Consider the following 19,936-nt stretch of genomic DNA (forward strand, 5'->3'; position numbering starts at 1 on the left):
TCCTGCTCCCCCTTTTTTTCCCCCACTCTTTGACATGCACTTATACTAGTAGAAATGCCCCAGGCTAGTATCCTAGTGTTACGCTCACCTGGTCTCTACGGGTTTGTTGGGGCACTGTTGGAGCCCTCCCTCGACTTGGCTCCTCTGGATCGCCTACCTCTCCCGGTTGCTGCAGAGCCTGCTGTTCTGCATGCTGGTATTACCCCTGAGAGAAGATGAGAGCTAATGAGAATGGCGTGGGGGTGTTGTGACTTCACTCGACCCTCATGTGCCAAAACGAAGTGTGCAAGTGTTTTCCCATGCAAGCTCACCTGTTGTGTTGTAATGTTGAGCTATCCGTCCTGCTTATCGTAGTAGGGGCGCGCAGATTGGACCGAGTTGCTTCACTGGTCTGTGGAAGTGTTGATCCAGACCAGCTGCGACCAATCCACTTAGAAGGTAAGTCTTTTGGTTGTGATTATAGTTTGCTTATTATAATGTCTTTGTCTTGTTCAATAATAATTCTTGCAATGTCTAACCTCATCCCAATAGGTATGAAGAAGCAGATCGGAATCTTGGAGAAATCCAGGGAGTTCCTTGAGCCTGATGGAACTGGTAAATTGGCCTTTATAATGGAACTCTAGGCACTGGCATGGCGGCCAAGCATTCCTTATTGTTATGAATTCTAACCTGTTGTTCTCTCTTTTCTCTTGCAGGAGAAGGCCGACAGTGAAGAACGAAAGTCCGGATGCTCGATGCAGCTCCGCGGTTGCAGGGTGGTTGGACGCACGGATCAGTTGAGAAGAAGGCTCCAACTCTGATAGTGATGGGATGCAGGTAAGAGACGTGCCCAGCGATGGAGCGGCTGGGAGTAGGTGGGAGCGCCTTTGGTGATGGAGTAGCTGGATTCAGGTAAGAGGCGCGCACAGCGATGGAGTAGCTGGATTCAGGTAAGAGGCACTCACAGCAATGGAGTAGCTGGAATCAGGTAAGAGGCGCGCACAGCGATGGAGTAGCTGGATTCAGGAAAGAGGCGCTCACAGCGATGGAGTAGCTGGATTCAGGTAAGAGGCGCTCACAGCGATGGAGTAGCTGGAATCAGGTAAGAGACACGTACAGCGATGGAGCGGCTGGAAGCAGGTAAGAAGCGCCCTCAGCGGTGGAAATGCTGGAATCTGGTAAGATGTCTTCAGGCATGAAGCAGCTGGAATCAAGTGGATACGCAGGTAAGAACAGCGGTAAGCGTTACGCTGCAAAAGCAGAACAACGTGAAGCAGTGGCATTGGATGGGTTGGCCTTATAAAGGCTGGCCCTGGCCCCTCCCTTTAGCTTCACCTAGTGGCTCCACCTTGCCCCGCCCGTGACTTCTGCACGTGCCTTCCAATGTTGTTCTATGGCCACGCCCGGCCCTGCTGCACGTGCCATAGGCACAGTTTTATATGGGCCTGGTGCCAGAGGCGCCAGGACTGGGTACATTTGGACCCTGGGGATGAGGGAAGACTGACCCTTAGTTTTGTGGCCATGGCAGCACTCCCCGCAAGGCCCATCCCACGGGCGTTCCCCTCCCCGCTCTAGGTTTGGTGGGGTTGTTAAGATGAAACCGCCTGATTAGTCGAGGTGCATGGATACATTCCACTGGCTCCCAAGTGCGATCTTGAGGTCCATAACCCTTCCAATCGAATAAGTAGTACAATTTTTTTTTTTTATTTTTTTTTTTATTGTGTTTGGTTTATACAAACCTTTACAATCATTAAAATAAAAAATAAAGATTAAAACATCCAGCACAATAACAATTTAACAATGAGTTAAAAACATACTTGACATTTGTAAGGATAATATTTCCATACCACAGTTTGTGCTTAATATATCAAATTCGAATTCTCATATTGAAAGTGTAGTAAATTCATTTAGTTTTACTTCAATAATTGACAATAATTCTATCAATTTCAAATTGAATGACAAACTATTACTACACATACAACGGTTCCAAAGTGCTTCCATGCTAATGTCTGTTTGGAATTGAGCCTTTAAATTGAAGTTTTTTTTACGGAATGGTGAGAAAAAGGGACAAGCAATGACCACATGTTTAAGTGTCTCATCTGTTTCCGGAGCTTCACAAAATCGACATACAGTAGAAAAGCCGGTCTGAAATGATGTGTTCCAATTTTTTGTTTTGGATAGAGTTCGAAATTGATTCAAACGAAAACGGATTAGAAGATTTCTACCCACCGCAGAGGGAAATTGAGTCAAATAAAATGCACGATCACCCCACTTTCTGCGAAATTGGTTATATTCAGAATACGATGGGTAAGTTCCCATTTTATCTGTAAGCTTACACCAAAAGTAGAGTTCATATTTTTTTTTTTGAGCAGGAAGCAGCAAGGTCATACTTTCGGGGGTTTCATTAATAGCATATAAAATTGCATTTAATTTGTTTGTGAATACTTTGAGTGAGTGAATACTTGAATTCTCAAGTAATTTGATTTGAATTCTCAAGTAATTTGATTTGAATTCTCAAGTACAATTTTGATCGTACCATTTTTGAATCTAGAATGTCCTTAACCTCGTACTCAGATTCTCCTCTGATAATTTCAGGCTCGAGTGGTTTTTTGATCCTAGTCTCAGGCTTCACTGGCTTCAAGAGAGAAACGTGAACTACTGGATGAATTTGCATATTGTCGGGTAGATCTATTTTTACTACTGTCAGGTTGATGATGGCCTTGATGTGATAAGGTCCAAGATATCTGGGACGGAAGACTCAAGGTCCTTTGAGTGGTATATTTCGGGCAGCCAACCATACTTTATCTCCAATTTGGTAATATGGAGCTTCCCTTCTATGCCTGTCAGCAAACTTCTTTTGCTGTTCCTTGGCTTTAGTTAAATGCTTGGTTGCTTCCTTGAGGGTTTGAGTAATAGTTTTATGTAGTGAGGTGATTGCCGGCATTTCTAGCTCATCGAGTGGGTCAAAGGAGGACGTCCGAGGATGCCGACCATTCATGATATAGAATGGGGTCTGTCCTGTACTTGTGTGGATAGAGTTATTGTAAGCAAACTCAGATAACCAAAGAACGTCCTTCCAGGATCCTTCTGTCTGCTGCCGCATACATCTCAGGTATTGCTCTAACGTCTGATGAGTCCTCTCAGTTTGACCATCGGTCTGGGGGTGGTGACTGGTGGATAGGCGAAGGTCAATCTGTGCAATCTTGCAACAACTCCTCCAGAAGGCTGAGACGAATTGTGTTCCTCGATTAGAAATCAATACTGAAGGGAAACCATGTAATCTGATCACTTGTTCTAGGAACACGGTGGCCAGAGTTCCAGCAGTTGGAAGTCCTTTTATAAAGTTAAATAAAGTTTGCCATCTTGGAGAACAAATCCACCATCACTAAAATTGTGTTGAAACCGCCGCAAGGAGGTAAATCTGTAATGAAGTCCATGGATAATGTACGCCAAGAGACGGGTGGTATACTTAGTGGACGCAATAATCCTGCAGGACTGGACTTTTGGGATTTCTGCTGTGCGCAAACTCTGCAGGTTGCAATAAAGTGGGCCACGTCCTTTCTCCAGATTGGCCACCAGTAATTCTTCCTGATTTTGGCTCGTGTTTTAGTAATCCCGGGGTGTCCCTCCACTAATGATTCGGGGTAATTGGCTATAATCTTGTTTTGAGTTTTTTTTATCTCTAATGTATAGTCTCCCTTGGTAATAGGGTAAATTGTCCATGATGGAGTACTGGTCTCCTTTGTTCAACCATTCTTGTTGGGCGGTTTGATCCATTTGAGACTGGAGGTCAACCTTTAAATCTTCCCAGCAGGCAGTGACTGCGATCTGATTCTGAATTTGTTCCTCTGGAATGATGGGTACTGGTTCTGATGGTATAAATGCATCTTTATCTTCTCCTATTGGTGACAGAGCGTCTGCTTTTCCGTTATGCACTCCTGGTCAGTATGTGATTACAAAATCATACTCTGTGAAGAAGAGAGCCCAGCGAAGCTAACGAGTAGACTGGGCCTTGGCTGTTTTCAGATATTGCAAATTACGGTGATCTGTGATAACGGTGACAGTATGTCTAGCCCCCAGGAGATAGTGTCTCCAGTTCTTAAGGGCTCCTTTCATCACCAATAATTATTTGTCCGTTATGGCATAGTCTTTTCAGGTGCTGTAAACTTACGGGACCAAAATGCTATGGATGTAACTGCCCGGTGTCTAAATCCCCTTGTGATAACACCGCCCCCATGGCCACACTGGAGGCATCGTCTCCACGACTTCGGGTAGATCGGGTCGAGGGTGCCAGAGAACAGCTGCTGAAGTGAAAGCTGCTTTCAATTCCTGGAAGGCTTTTTCAGCATCGGGAGTCCAAGAAAACTTTTTATTCTTTCTTAGTAAAGAAGTGATGGGATGAACGATTTGAGAAAATCCCAGGATGAATCGCCGGTAGAAATTGGCAAACCCGAGCACGCTCTGCACTCCCTTGGTCGATGTTGGGGATGGCCATTGAAGAATAGCTTCCACTTTACGAGTGTCCATGTGTACCCCTCGTGGGGTAAGCATAAAGCCCAAGAACTCGACTTCCGTGACATAGAATAGAAAAAACACTTTTCTAGTTTGACGAATAGCCAATTCTTACAGAGTTTCTCCAGAATGGCCCTTACATTGATTGCCCACGTGCTCTTCCTTGGATGCTGAATAGATGAGGATATTGTTGCTGTAAACAAGGACACAGATGTCCAGCAGTTTGTGGAGTACATCGTTCATAAAGAACTGGAATGCAGCTGGCGCGTTGCATATCCCAAAGGGCATGACCTGGTACTGGAAAAGCCTGTATTTGGTTCAGAATGCTGTCTTCCATTCGTTGCTCTTCTTCACTCTAACCAGATGGTAAGCTCCCCAGAGTCTAACTTTGTATATATTTGAGCATTCTTTACTTGGTCAAGTAGTTCAGGGATGAGTGGCAGAGGATACCTATTCTTGACGGTAATTTGGTTTAACGCCCTATAATCTATGCAGGTTCTGAGGTCCCCTTCCTTCTTTTGCACGAAGAAGAGAGCTGAGGAGGCTGGGGCCTTGGACGGGCGGATGAACCCTTTAGTTAGGTACCTATCTAGATATGTTCTTAGATGCTGATTTTCTTGCTCAGTCAGAGCATGGATTCTGCTGCAGGGAATTTGTGCTCCAGGGACCAGACCGATTTGGAAATCGTAAATTCTGTGTGAAGGCAGGGTATTAGCTTGTTCCTTTTGGAACATGTCCAAAACATCTTGATATTCGGAAGGTAATGAACCCGAAATTCCTAGGATGGGTTTCCCCTTGAGTTGTAGTTTCCTCACGTCCCTATGGTAGAACCTCTTTGCACATTCAGTTGGGAAGGTCAGCTTTCTTGTGCGCCAGTCAATCCTTGGGTTATGGGTTTCAAGCCATGGCATTCCTAGGATCATTTGGAACTGGGGGGCCCCAATAAGATCAAACAAAATGCTTTCCTGATGACCATCCTGACATGTCAGCATTACCTTATCGGTTTGTTGAGTTACTGGCCCTGAAGACAGCTGAGAGCCATCCACGGCAGTAATATCTTCCGAGTGTGGTTTTTGCTGAATTGGAAGGCCTATCCGTTCAGCCAAATCCTGATCGATGTAGTTTCCCACCGCACCACTATCAATGTAGGCTTCTAGAGCATGTACCCTTGATGGTTGTTGGTGATGGGTTATTAACACCAGAATGACCAGGTGTGAGGTCGGTACAACTTTCTTGATTCTGCTTGACAAGTGGACCCCTACACTTGCCGGATGTCCGAGTTTTCCGACTTCTGTTCTTTTTCTTCGTTGCCATTGTCTGTGGCACCTACCATCCTCTTGGGGAGTTTAATAGGGCAATCTCACAAGAAATGTCCAGCCTTTCCGCAATATAAACAAAGGTGTTGTTGCCTCCTTTTTTCCGTCTCAGCCTTAGAAATGGGAGCTCGTAATCCCCCTGTTTGCATAGGTTCAGTGGTTTCATGAGCCCTGGTTTGATTATCCCGAGGCCCTATGTAAACCGATCTCCCTTCCGCCCTCGTGCGGTCTATTTTTCGGTCTTGTAATCGGTGGTCTAATGGCACAGTTCGGTTGATATAATCATATATAATATAATCCGCACAACATTCGGGTGGATTGAAAACTTGAGCTAGTATGTCTTTTAACTCACCACGTAGCCCCCGGTAAAAAAGTGTGGTCCGTTTCTCTTCCGGCCAATTAGTCTGTGCTATGAGGCGGTTGAAGGTGGCAATATAAGTCAATAAGTCATGGTTTCCTTGTCTAAGAGATAGTAATTTGTTGTCTAACGCTTGTCGTTCGGTGTGTCTGGCGAACAATTTTTGCAATTCCCGTTGGAATTCCACAAAGTTCCGAAGTATCGGATCATCCTGGGTCACTAATGGTATGGACCAATCAGCAGCACAACCTCCCAAATAGGAAAGTACAAAGGCCACCCTTGCGCTGTTGTTAGGGAAGGCTCCTGGTCGGCACAAAAAGTGGAGGCGGCACTGGTTCATGAACACAGCATATTTGTTTGGGTTGCCGAAGAAGCGTTCTGGTGGGGCCAGTGGGACTGCCCCTGGAAGTACCACCTGCACTGGTGGTGATGGCTGTGGCAAAGGAGTTGGTGTAATTCCGGGTAAAGGAACTTGTCTTGCGTGTGCCTGGAGCATTTGCTTTGCCAGATCTCATGTTCGTTCTCAGGCTATAATGAGGTCTCTCCTCAAGGAATTAGTCTCTTGTATTAAGGCATGCACTTAAGCCCACAGCTCCCCCAGTAATTGGGCTGACTGGTCAGTTTCAGAGGTTTCCATAATGCCCGGGCAGAGATTCGGAGAGGCTTTGCATTCTGTTACGCTCCCCTGGTCTCTGCGGGGGCATTGGGGCACAGTTGGAGCCCTCCCTCGACTTGGCTCCTCTGGATCGCCTCCCTCTCCCGGTTGCTGCAGAGCCTGCTGTTCTAGATGCTGGTATTGCCCCTGAGAGAAGATGAGAGCTAATGAGAATGGCGTGGAGGTGTCGTGACTTCCCTCGACCCACTCGTGCCAAAATAAAGTGTGCAAGCGTTTTCCTATGCAAGCTCACCTGTTGTGTTTTAATGTTGAGCTATCCATCCTGCTTATCGTAACAGGGGCACGTAGAGTGGCCCGTGTTGCTTCACTGGTCCGTGGAAGTGTTGATCCAGACCGGCTGCAACCAATCCACTTAGAAGGTAAGTCTTTTGGTTGTGATTATAGTTTGTTTATTATAATGTCTTTGTCTTGTTCAATAATAATTCTTGCAATGTCTAACCTCATCCCAATAGGTATGAAGAAGCAGATCGGAATCTTGGAGAAATCCAGGGAGTTCCTTGAGCCTGATGGAACTGGTAAATTGGCCTTTATAATGGAACTCTAGGCACTGGCATGGCGGCCAAGCATTCGTTATTGTTATGAATTCTAACCTGTTGTTCTCTCTTTTCTCTTGCAGAAGAAGGGCGACAGTGAAGAACAAAGTACGGATGCTCGGTGCAGCTCCATGGTTGCATGGTGAAAACATCGCAAAGAAAAGGAACGAAGTGGAGCTCTGGGTAGTTGGACGCCCGGATCGGGTGAGAAGAAGCCTCCTACTAAGGAAGTGATGGGATTCAGGTAAGAGGCGTGCCCAGCGATGGAGCAGCTGGGAGCAGGTAAGAGTGCCTTCGGCGATGGAGTAGCTGGATTCAGGCAAGAGGCGCTCACAGCGATAGAGTAGCTAGATTCAGGTAAGAGGCCCACACAGCAATGGACTAGCTAGAATCAGGTAAGAGGCGCGCACAGCGATGGAGTAGCTGGATTCAGGTAAGAGGCGCTCACAGCGATGGAGTAGCTGGAATCAGGTAAGAGACACATACAGCGATGGAGCGGCTAGACACAGGTAAGAAGCGCCCTCAGTGGAGGAGATGCTGGAATCTGGTAAGATGTCTTCAGGGATGAAGCAGCTGGAATCATGTGGATACGCAGTTAAGAACAGCAGTAGGCTGCAAAAGCAGAACAACACAAAGCAGAGGCATGTGGATGGGTTGGCCTTATATAGGCTGGCCCTGGCTCCTCTCTTTAGCCCCGCCTACTGAATCCACCTTTCCCCTCCCAGGGACTCCTGCACGTGCCTTCCAATGTTGTTCTATGGCCACGCCCGGCCCTGTTGCACGTGCCCTAGGCCGGATCACGAGTTCGGCAGTAATGTAATTACCCATTCCCCATTGAGCCCATTCGGGAATGCCCCATTCCCCATTGGGCTCAATGGGGAAAATTCACACTCTTACCGCCGGCAGATTTCCCGCCGGCGGTAATAGGGCGAATTTTCGGCGGATTTCCCCCCCAGCTCAGAGCTGGGGCGAAATCTGCCGAAGTCCTGATTTGGCAGACCCTTAAATCTGTCGGTAATAGCGCTACCGCCGGATTTAAGGGTTACCGCCAAAGTCGTGATCAGGCCCTCAGTCTTTTTTCCCCAATATTAAACCCCTACCACTCAATCCTTATGTTATCTTCCCTTTTCTTTGTCACCTGTGTCTTCTGTTCTTTCTCTGACTTTCTCCCACTGTGCAAATTCTCGCTTACCTTTCTCCCCATTTCCTTCTCACCCCACAGACCAAGATTTGGTTTACACCCTGGGTGGGGTCACAGTTCACCCACACGGACAATGTTTCAATGCTTGAAGACCACTACAGTAGTGATGTGTGCAGTATAAAAGCCATGTAACATAACATTTAATTTCTCCTCACTGGTTCCCCATTCACTGCTGAGCATTTTGCAAAACCTGCAGCATCACCTACAATGCAGTGATAATGGGTCAGCCAGCTTAGCTTGATACGACACAACATGAAGTTGGCTGTGTAAACCTTTGGTTTGGTAAAGATTGGAGGGGTTGGCACTGATCATTTCGCCTCTCCCCTTCCTTATATCATCCTTCTTTCTTACCCTTTATAACTGCTTCATTTATTTGACCTCATAAGCAACTCAAATACTTAGGACATTTGTCCTTGGCCTTGGGCAGCCTATATATCTAGACATTTTAAAAAGACTTGGCCTATTCACTGGAAGGGTCCATGGTCAACCATGCACATAATATACTTAGGATTACCCAAGCACTTCTCGAGACCATCACACACCCAGTCTTTACATATATATACATCGAATATACAGCACTCTCCACCTATAGATCACCTGCTTACACACCTCCTCAGGCTCTGCACCAGCTTATACTTCTATGCATCGCTCTCTTATATTACACCATGTTACAGTCAATGCATCCTAAGCAGACTAAGGTCCAGCTGCTGCTGGGAAGGACTTACTGCACCTTAACTCGGACAAGATTTCAGACCACGGTGGTGGTGAGCTGGCACAGTATAAAAACCTACAAATAATGATAATTCCAATAGTAATATCACTGCTACACTGCACATATCCAGAGGGTCAAGATCCACTTGTATCTGAGACATTTTAAGACTATCCGTACCATATCTAAAACATTACTTTACCTGATCCTTTTCCGTTGCTTTGCCCTGTGCATGGAATGCCCTGCCACCCCCATGTTTTGCACCCCACTTTACTGGCTTTTAAAGCTTAGATTCTTTTCCCTTGTTTTTCCCAGAGATTTGGTTCTGTATTCCTACTTTTTTTCTATTTAGCATTGGTACATATATTATGTTATTGTTTTGATTGAACTTTGTTTTTGCTATGTCCACATTTTTTTATACGTAAATGTATTGTACCGTGGTACATTTTTATAAATAAATAAACATAAAAAATGTAACTGGGATTGCAGAAGGGTGTGTATAATGCATGCTACCCCTCTGCTTATGTGAGTAACTGTATAATCTTAATCCAGCGGTGCAAACATGTTCATTGATGGTAAATATCAATAACCACTGCAGAAGCCCCAACATTTGCATACTTGCCAACATTCTGTTACCAAAAAGATGTAGGATTTTTCATGTTTGAAAAATAATGCTTCGCATAACAATGACATCACAGAAAATTACAAAACATACATTGTTGGCACCATTGGAGAATTCTAAAATGCACAATCCATTAAACAGAACAACAAAGAAAGATGCTCAAATGTTTAAAATGTATAATTGTGAATGGTAATTTAACACCAAATTCAATTACCTAACTTCACAGAAGGTAACAACACAGAACTGGTAGGCAACGTTTGCCACTGCTCTGTAGTAACAGCATGGGCAGTACATATTTATTTCTGCAGTGCAAGATGAACAACATGGAGACTGATACCCGCCTCCGTCTGATAGGCAGATGCTGTGTGATGGCCGTGCGCTCTGCAACTTGCCTTTACTGGTGGTTCACCTAAGGCCTGTCCCGTCCAGAGCGCAGGGCAGAGTCAAGTAGCTGTCAGGGCAGTGGATTGATCTTAGCCCATCACTCAAACGTATCACTTACCCGCCCACTGCACAGACAGATGAATTGCCTTAGAGTCACATTAATTACCTGCCACTGTAAAAAAGCAGGAGGATCTGTCACCTAAATCTGTAGGCGGTAGGACTGCTTAAAAAACAGTAGCCTACTGCCTAAATTGGTAGGGTTGGCAAGTATGCATTTGTCCCAGTTGAAAGTGCTGCCAGTGTGGCAGACTGAGCATCTGCAAATTAACTGAACCCACCCCATAGTGCTTAGTTACACACGTACTTCTGTATGTTCAGTTCCACATCTATTCCGAACTCGTCTTGTCTTGTCACTGATACATACATTGGATACTACGACAAAAGAAAAACAGTATTGAAACGTTCCTACCTGCAAGCCAGCGCTGAGAGCATCATCAGGAAACTCTATGGTTGCAGGATTTCCTGGTGCCAGATAGAGCCCTGTACTCCTCCAAGCATCAGAACCTGGAATGAATTAGACACTTGGGTGAGGTGTTGTGATATTCTGTGGCACACACAGAGCAACTTGAAGTCTATCTGACCTGTGGGCCTATGTTACTAGTACATCTGACCAATGACACCAGGTCCATCATGCTCAATGTTCTTCCAATGGGGAAAAGGTGGGAAATTCTCTAATCGAGATCCAGAGAGATGTGGACACTGCTGCAGCCATCGCTTACATGCAATAGTCATCATTTAATAATCAGCAACCAAAGGCCAGCTTAACCTCCTGGTAGTAGAACTTGAGTGAAGTCTGATATTCAACAACACTGAAGGTATCCACAAGAAACAGGCATGACTAAAAAGTGGGCCGTGCTATCCAGGAACACAATTGTGGATCTGGCACAGCAACCCATCCTCATTCTCAAATCCAGTGCAATGTTCTGTTTCGCCTCTCAAAAGTGAAACAGGTTGTAGAGTTGTTTTGAAAACATGTGGAACAGAAAATAGAGACAACTTGGGGAGGTACATGCCTTCCTTTAATTTATTCTAACGTCAAACAATTACTACAAAACATTGAAGTGCCATGTGCACACCTTGCACACTCCCGCTTTCTCTGTTAGTGCACTAGAATGCAAATGAGATATGACACGACATCAATATTAACAGTGGTTGGAAAGATCAAAGCCCTGCATGCAAGACAAATCAACATTGGACTCAATTTCTAATGTGAAGCGGGTTAAAGTGTACCATATATAATGATTCTGTGGTTAATGCTGCTCAAAATCCAGGTTCATGTTTTTACAAAGAGGCGTGTGCATTTGGGCAGGCAGTTCAGCACAGTGCAGCTGGTTGCCTAATAAATATGCAGGATCCAGACACTTCCACTGGAGCATGATTGGAGGCTAGCCGGGGACAGCAGGGATGGAGCCTGGGGTCAGCACAGGACATCAAGGAAGGTTGCCACACACAGCATGGATGAAACCCCACTAGGGAAAAAGGGATAGAACCTGCTAGGATCCTGTCGCTAGGGCCAGCGGGGATGTGGGTTCACTAGGGACAGCAGGGGTGGAAGTCCACGAGGGACAAAAACCTTAATTGGGTATAAAAGGCCTTACTTGGCCTTTCCTGAGGATTTAGTTCCCAGAAAATTTGTTTTTATTTAAAAGATTTATTTTTGTTAAACAAACATTAGTTTTTGTAGAACATTTTGTGACAGAAAGCTCTACAAAAAAGTAACTTTGCTCAAGTCTAATCTGTCTCACTGTAACAATGTAAAACTGAAACACTTGTGTACGAGCACGATAGAAATAAAATATCAATATCAATATCAATAATCTAGTATCACAGCAATCAAATCACACAGGATGTCATTCAGTAGCTACATCAAGCCACAGGGAGCTTTGTGGATCAGTCAGGCTATAGGTGCCAGAGGACACCAGATGGGGAAATAAGCATGGGTAACATCTGAGTGCAGGTATTTTTGCAACACTCCTCTATTGACCGTTTATTTTTCCCTTGTACATCATGCACCCTCTCCAAGGTTTCTAAACAGGACATTCCCCGTACCCATTCCACTGCCTTCAGTCTCTTCATCGACTGAGTATCACCTTTTCGGCCACTCTTGGGGCTTTCCAGACCAATTTTTCTGTGTGGCTTATGCAAGTTAGCTGATTGCTACAGGGCCACATTAATGAGTACTAACAAGGGTCCAACTGGGTTCCCAACACTATATTGATCCTCTCAAAAACCTCCTCCCACCCTTCCATCACCATCCTCTGTGTCCAGCGCTGAGATGTGTTCAGCAGACTGGGTCTTGCAATTTTACTGGAGACCAGTTTTGCCGGAAGCTGAACCTTTACTGCATTATTCTGTCGTTGAGGTTGATCTTCACCCTCAGGATGGTGCCTAGTATGAAGAGCCATGCATCTTCCAGGATATCCAGGCCCAGGCCATAAATTCAATCAAGCTACATTTTTCAAATATATATACTGCCGGGGTCTAGACTAACTGCCTCATCACGAGTTTGGCGGTAACGCTTAAATGTGGCAGTAACACTATTACCGCCGCATTTAAGGGTCCGCCAATTCACGGGCTTGGTGGATCTACCCCCAGCTCTGAGCTGGGGCAAATTCGTCACGATTTTGCCGATTCTCTGTGCTATTACTGGCGGCGGTAATACCGCCGGCGGTAATAGCGCTGAACATTCCCCATTGGGCCCAATGGGGAATGGGAAATTTGCGAATGGGCCCATTGGGAAATGGGGACTTACCTTTCCATCGAACCCGTGATCCGGCGCTAACAGCACTGGGGGGTTTGGCGGTAGGGCTAATAGCGCCCAACTCGTGATGAAGCCCGAGATGGGCAGGTCTCCAACCTAAGGGGCTGCCTTATAGTATTTTGGATATGCTGGATCATGTTGCATCTACGGGTGGGAGGTCCATATGATATATTATTTAGGAGCCTGATCCAGAATAAGGAACATCCAGATTTCAAACTGGACCAGCCAACACTGTGTCCCTACTGTACTAAATGAATTCAGGGCTATTAAGTTCTCCAGCAAAAATGGTGCATTAGCATGTGTTGTTGCAGTATATTATATGGTTTTATAGGGTGCACTTGCAGGATAGAAGTGGCTTGTGGCACTAGGGAGATCAACTGGCTCTGAGTCTGAGTTGCGATGGGAAAACAGTGGTGAGATGATTGGGCCTCATCACGAGTTGGGTGCTAACCCCGTCGGTATTACCGCCAGGGCTATTAGCCCTATCATCAAACCCCCCCGGCGCTATTAGCGCCGGATCACGGTTTGGCGAAACGGTAAGTCCCCATTCCCCATTGGGCCCAATGGGGAATGTTCAGCGCTATTAAAGCGGCGGCAATTGTTTCCAAAATTGGCAAAATCGCAGCAGATTTGCCCCCCAGCTCAGAGCTGGAGGTAAATATGTCAAGCCCGTGATTTGGCAGACCCTTAAATGGGGCAGTAATAGCGTTACTGCCACATTTAAGGGTTACTGCCAAACTCGTGATAAGCCAGATAGCCTTTAAACAAAACAGTTTCAAGTCTCTCCTAAATTCGAGGCGGCTGCTCTGGGGGATGAGCAGGGAGTTCCACCAGATCACTGCTGCTACGAAGAATTTACAGTCACCTGAAGACAACATAAGCGAGTTTGTGGATCTCAGAGGAATAACTGACATATATTTTGAACATTTTTCCTGGATGAATAGAGACCAACAGACATATAAGACCAGGGACGTCATTTAGGGGTCACCAGGGGTCGCAACTGCGACCTCTGGGGTCTTCCTTGCGACCTCTCGGATCTCCCTTGCAACCTCTGTCTAAAAAAAAAAAGAAAAACACTTTTTTTTTTTTGTAATGCAAGCTCCTGGGCTGTGATCAGCACCATGTGGCTCTTTACTTCTGGAGTGGCTGGCTTTCCTTTTCAGGCCCCTTTAAAAAAAAAAAGAAAAATAAGAACACGAGTGCCACAAGTCTAACACTTTCAGCACTGAACCTAAATAAGAAAGAATAGGAATACCAAATAATGTGTCTTTCTGGAATTCTATACAATAATTGCTAGACTCATCAACGGTCTATTTCAGTCACACTTTGGGGGGGGCGAGTCCCTGATTTAGTCTGTTCTTAAATGTCTCAACTCAGTCTTTCATCCTTCTGAGGTTCATAAATGAGTACCAACACAGGTTGGGTGATATTGGGTGTACATTTTTTCTATATAAAGCGCTTAAGCGTAAGTGCTATATAATAACACATCATTATCATTTGGTCATGGACGTCTGCTTGCATTCACAGTAATTTAGTAATATGGGCCTATATACACTGATCTTAATGATACATATGGCGATCCATTCTTGTATGAAATGTACATCACATTATAGTGATATCATAACCATATTTCTCGTAGTGTACAATGCTATGTGATGCCACTTCCTGTTTTGTCAACGGGTGAAAGGTCGTGTTCCATCGCTTCCGCGATATCACTTCGGGTCGGGGTCAAATGACATCACCTCCTGTGATGTCATCAGGGGGTCAAGGGTCGTGTGATGTCACTTCGCTACCCCTGGCATTTTGGTGAAATGACATCCCTGTAGAAGACTCTGTGGCTCATGCACAGTGACTTTGATCTGATTTGGAAATTGACAGGCAGCCGATTGGGGTTCCATAGCACTGATGTGATATGCTCACAACATATGCTGATATCGGCGTGTCTAGTTAATTAGACGCGCAGCTGAATTCTGTAGCATGTATTGTGTTGGTGATGTGAGAGAGCCCAGTTTAAGATAGCGACTCCAATGTATAGCTATGCTATACACCAACCATATTTTTATAGGTATGCTGATTTTTATCATACCATCACTACTACATTTATCTATTCTCTCCTCTTTTGGAACTGCTTTAGGATGCACCTTCTAGCTTCCTCTGTGTTCAATTCAGCACTTTCTAGTTCTTTCCTGTTTGTGTGCAACCCAGCGTGTCTGTGTTCTATGGTTCTTTGGCTTTCCTCTGTTCTACAGTGTAAACTTGTTCTTTTAGACACGCCTCATTTGGAGAAGGTTTTGTGTTAGTAATTGTGTTTTCCCTTCTCCTGTTCCTTGGCACACTCGTGGAGTCTATTCTTGGTTATCCCCTGCACCTCAACCCTTGGTTCCCTAATGATTGTCAGGTGTGGTGCGCTGTTTAGCCATGCTCCTCTGTCAATGGCTTTTTCCATTCTTTCATATGAACTCGATATCTGCTCGTCCCTTTCCAAGAGTCTAATGTATCAAGTGATCCCCCCTTTGCTGTTATAGTCTTTCATGTTCCCGTTTTATCAGCAACATTTGTGGGCTTTACTGGCATCCCAAGTGGTATTTCATGCCATTGGGCCTCATTACACGGTAGGCGGTAGCCATGGCGCTATTAGTGCCATGGCTACCCCCTTACCGCATTCCGGGTCCGTGTTCCCGGAATAGGGACTTACCGGGTCATTCCGACCTTGGAGGACCCGGTAAGTCCCCATTCCGGGCACCATTCCCATTTGAGCCCCCATATGGCTCAATGGGAATGGGGATGGAGCTAATAACGGGCCCACTATTAGCGGGCCCGTTATTAGCTCTGAAGTCCCTCAACGGGTCCCTTCCATAAAGCCTGGTAAAACCAGGCGTTAGGGAAGGGACCCGCTAAGGGACCTCATAGTAGGGCGGTAAGGGATTACCGGCACCAGTGCCCTTACCGGTGCCGGTAATCCCTTACTGCCTACCCTGTAATGAGGCCCAGTGTCTTTAAGTAACCTTGTATAATACCATCTAATATGTCAGCTCACAAACCCTGTCATTGCTTGTCCCATATGTGGCCTTAGGGCTTACAGTAACTGGAACAGCAATTGCGGATGAGGAGCTGCCTGACTTTCTTTGGAATCATAAGGGGCTTCTAATTGCTTACCCCACACCCCTTTTCATATATTTGTATCATGTTCTGCTTGCACATTCTCTGTGTTAGAGTGCATGTTTGTTGGTTTCTGAGTGCATTTTGTTTGGTATGTATGTATGTATTACCTTGTGCACACTTTTCTAGCCATATTCACTGCCCTTTGTCTTCTCATGACATGTTCTAGGGGTGCTGTGATCCATGGAGTCCGCCCACCCCAGTGCATGGGTCTGATGATAAGCCTGCGGTTAACTGTTCAGATGCTCCCTCGACCAAGGCTTATCTTTCTCAGACGCTGGGGACACGTTCATGTTTTAGGGGATCTATCGCAGGTACTAAAAAAAAATCAATGGCCCATCCCACGTATATCTTTGTTGAGCGCTGCACTTATACTATCCCATGAGCGCTGTTCTTCGTTTAGGGCCCCCAGGACTGGACTATTGGCGAGCCTATGGAGGATGGCCTGGGGGTTTTTCCCCAACCTAGGCTCTGCTGGAGTGCCCAGTTCTTCCCCGAGTTGCTCCTGTGTCCTGGCAGTTGGGTGGCATGGGATGGTGGTCCCCAATGCCGTGCCATGCCACGGTAGGTGCTTGGTGCAATAGTGTGGGCCTCCTTGCTACATAGGGGCTGCAGCTGGTGTGGTGGCTCTTTTGCTGCAGTAGTGTGCTGGTTGACCAAGGTTGACCTGAGGTGGGCTTTTCTCAGTGGAATGGGAGGGAGGCATCTGTACTTGGGTAAGAACCTGTGGGACTTAACCATACCACTTTATATATTGGGATTCCAGAATGAGCTATGAAGTGCTAGTATCTCTGGTGCTTGCAGCTACGGGGGGAACATTACAGAGCTCCCGGTCTACTTGGCAAGTTATTAACCTGGTACCCATGTTTTTGCTCTGTTAGCCTGATCTTGGGAAGCCGCTTGTGGGATTTAGAGTTGGTCTTATTCTAAATCAGTTCTCTTTTTATACTTGCAAGCTAATCTTCCAGTCAAATAGTTAGTGGAACACTTTCCCTGTTTCCTGCAGACCCTCACCTTTGAGGATCTCTTGCTGTTCCCATATTATTTCTTCGAAATGGGAAAGTCTGACAAGCATCAGCAGAGGCTAATGCTTGATGGAGTTGGCAGGAAGAATGGCGAGTCTGCTCGGAAACCACCTGGCCCCAGTGAGGGCAACACAGTGTCTCCAGTGTTAAGGATATCAATTTGGAGATTAAGGCAATGTTTCAGGATCTCAGTGCTGTACCAGATATCCTGGGTTCCACAACGGATACCCTCACATGTAAAGTGGATCACATTCAAGCTTGTCTGCATACAATTAGGGAACCTCTTGAAGAAGCAGAACAATGTACCACATCGTCCATGACAACCGAGATTACAGCTCTTTTTAAATTCATTTAAATGCCTTTTACATCTGGAGTGAGGAGCATAAGGGAAAGCAGGGTTTTTGTTTTTATTCTCCTGTCCAAATTGATTTTTTTAAACTCCCAACAATTTGCGCATCAGGCCCTTGCACTTGTGTTCTCCCAAGGATCCTTTCCGACCACTCACCAATGTACTTTAAGATTGTTTACCCAGTTTGCCCACGTGTTTTGAAAAGCTGGCGGTTCAAGGCCAATTTGCTCTGAGTCTAGTATTCCAGGAATCTGTCTGCAAGGATATTCTGTTTTATTTCTCATCAGTGTGAAGCCAGTGGAATTCCTGTTTGTGGGTTAGGAGTTTCCAAAGACTTTCATTTGTGTGATGTGTGCCAAAAAGGTGGGGATACTATGCACCATTTGGGTTAATCTTACCCATATAGAGGGCTCCTATTGAACCTTCGAAGATGCTTACTACATGTCCAGTATCTCTGCTCACCTAGCTGAAATTCAGGACATTTTGAATCAATTCAATCAAATTTCAGAAAGGGATGTGAACATTTTGAATGGCGGCCAGAAGCTAGTTGGTATGGGACAGGTGAAAGGCCCTGCAAAGCATTGGCATGTATTTTTTGTCGTGAGCATGACGTTGCTGACATACCAGGAAACTGAACTCCAGGCGGTTCATACTCACAGAGGGAGGAAGATTTTGACAACGTTTCTCCTTTTACAAGGATTTATATTCCTCTAGATTTGATCTTAGTGCTGAAGTCATTAATGCTTTGCTGTATAGGGTTGGTCTTTTTTGGATTGGGAGGGACCTCATAGAACAAGTGTATCTATATGCTGCAGACGAGCAGTAATTCCTTCTATTGCTTTAGAAACTTCCTATGATCACCATCCCTCCTTCTTCTCCTACCCATCGTCAATAACTGGGGCTACTGCACGGGGATGACATTTCACCAAAATGCCCGGAGTAGCAGAAGTGACATCACATGACCCTTGACCTATGATGACATCACAGGACATGATGTCATGTGACCCCGCCCCCAAATGGCATCATTGGAAGTGATGGCAAACGACCCTCAGATGCATCTAACACCCGTGTTTCCACCCAGAAAATTCAAACACACAATACCACATTCCTACTTATTCACCCACCAGGCACTCACTCATACACCTTCTGCTACATCCACACTCACTGCATTCTCCACACAGGCACACACCCACCCAGAACATTCAAACACACACACACTAACACATTTCTTCTCATTCACTCACCACTCACTCACCCATAGCACATACATACATCTGACACGCACTTCACACATGCAAAATACACATCACATAAAAAAAAAGTCTTACCTGTTTTGTCCTGCTTAGGTCCGTCACTCCAGGCCACCCTAGGCGCTTCTGTGCTGATCACAAACAGGAACCAGGCAGCTAAGAGAGCTTCTTGGTTCCTGTGTATAGGCCGCAAGGAAGCCACAGGAGAAGGGGTTGGAGCTGCACGTGGCATTTGACATGTGCCACATGTCATGGTCAGCTTAGCCTACTGAGCGCTTCCTTCTCGCACTCTGCAAGCCCTGGCCCAGCCATCACCCTTATGGGTGTGAACTGTTCCGGGCCCTTCACTCCCAGATCTAGTGTGGCGGGGCCCCTGCTACTCCAGTGCCCAGGAGCTTATATTTTTTTTAAAAATGTAAAAAAGATACATTTTTTGTTACCGTGGTAGCCTGGGAGACCACACGGGTAGCAAGGTACACCACAGGGGTAGCAGCTGTGACCCCTGGTGACCCTCAAATGACATCCCTGCTAGTGCGCCAGGGCGGGAACCGGGCGAGACATGTTTGAAGAGTGGCACAGTGTCCTGAACTTGCAGAACACTGCGGTAAAAAAGATGCATCTGCAAGTTTGGCCTTTTGCTTGCGACCTGTCGTGGTTCCTTTTGGGCCCCCTGCAGCCCCACCTCCGATGCACAGCTCCCTGCCCCTGCCTGCACCCCGTCCTCCCACCCCACCTTAAGCACTCCACTCTTCAGGCTCCTGTCCAGGCTGTGCCCCTACAGGCATACGTACAGGAGGCAGCCTTATGTTTCCTGCCTTCCGTACGTCGGCCTGTAGGGGGCAGACCATGAATGAAAGGTAATGCATATTAGTTTCAGTACTGGAGTGACAATTTTGTCTGGGATTATCTTGGTACTCAGTTGCCTGCCTATGCCTGTCTCATGCCCTTCGTGGGAGCCCTCACTTGGTAGCTCATTCTTATGCACTTGACTTGCAGGTGTCTCACACCTTTGGGCCACTACAAAATAATGGTCACTATTTTG

At 46.0% G+C, this 19,936-nt stretch overlaps 1 protein-coding gene across 1 annotated transcript in view; it reads right to left on the minus strand.

The window, feature by feature from the left end:
• The window catches only part of LOC138481150 (TRPM8 channel-associated factor homolog), a 416,320-nt gene that overhangs the window by 203,163 nt on the left and 193,221 nt on the right, over positions 1–19,936 (minus strand). Inside the window, exon 4 of the mRNA XM_069613089.1 lies at positions 10,760–10,854. Within this exon, the coding sequence (XP_069469190.1) occupies positions 10,760–10,854 (95 nt within the window). The remainder of the gene's footprint in view (positions 1–10,759; positions 10,855–19,936) is intronic.

The sequence above is a fragment of the Ambystoma mexicanum genome, chromosome 5p (assembly GCF_040938575.1).
Source record: "Ambystoma mexicanum isolate Mex_15411 chromosome 5p, UKY_AmexF1_1, whole genome shotgun sequence".
NCBI classification, from domain to species: domain Eukaryota; kingdom Metazoa; phylum Chordata; class Amphibia; order Caudata; family Ambystomatidae; genus Ambystoma; species Ambystoma mexicanum.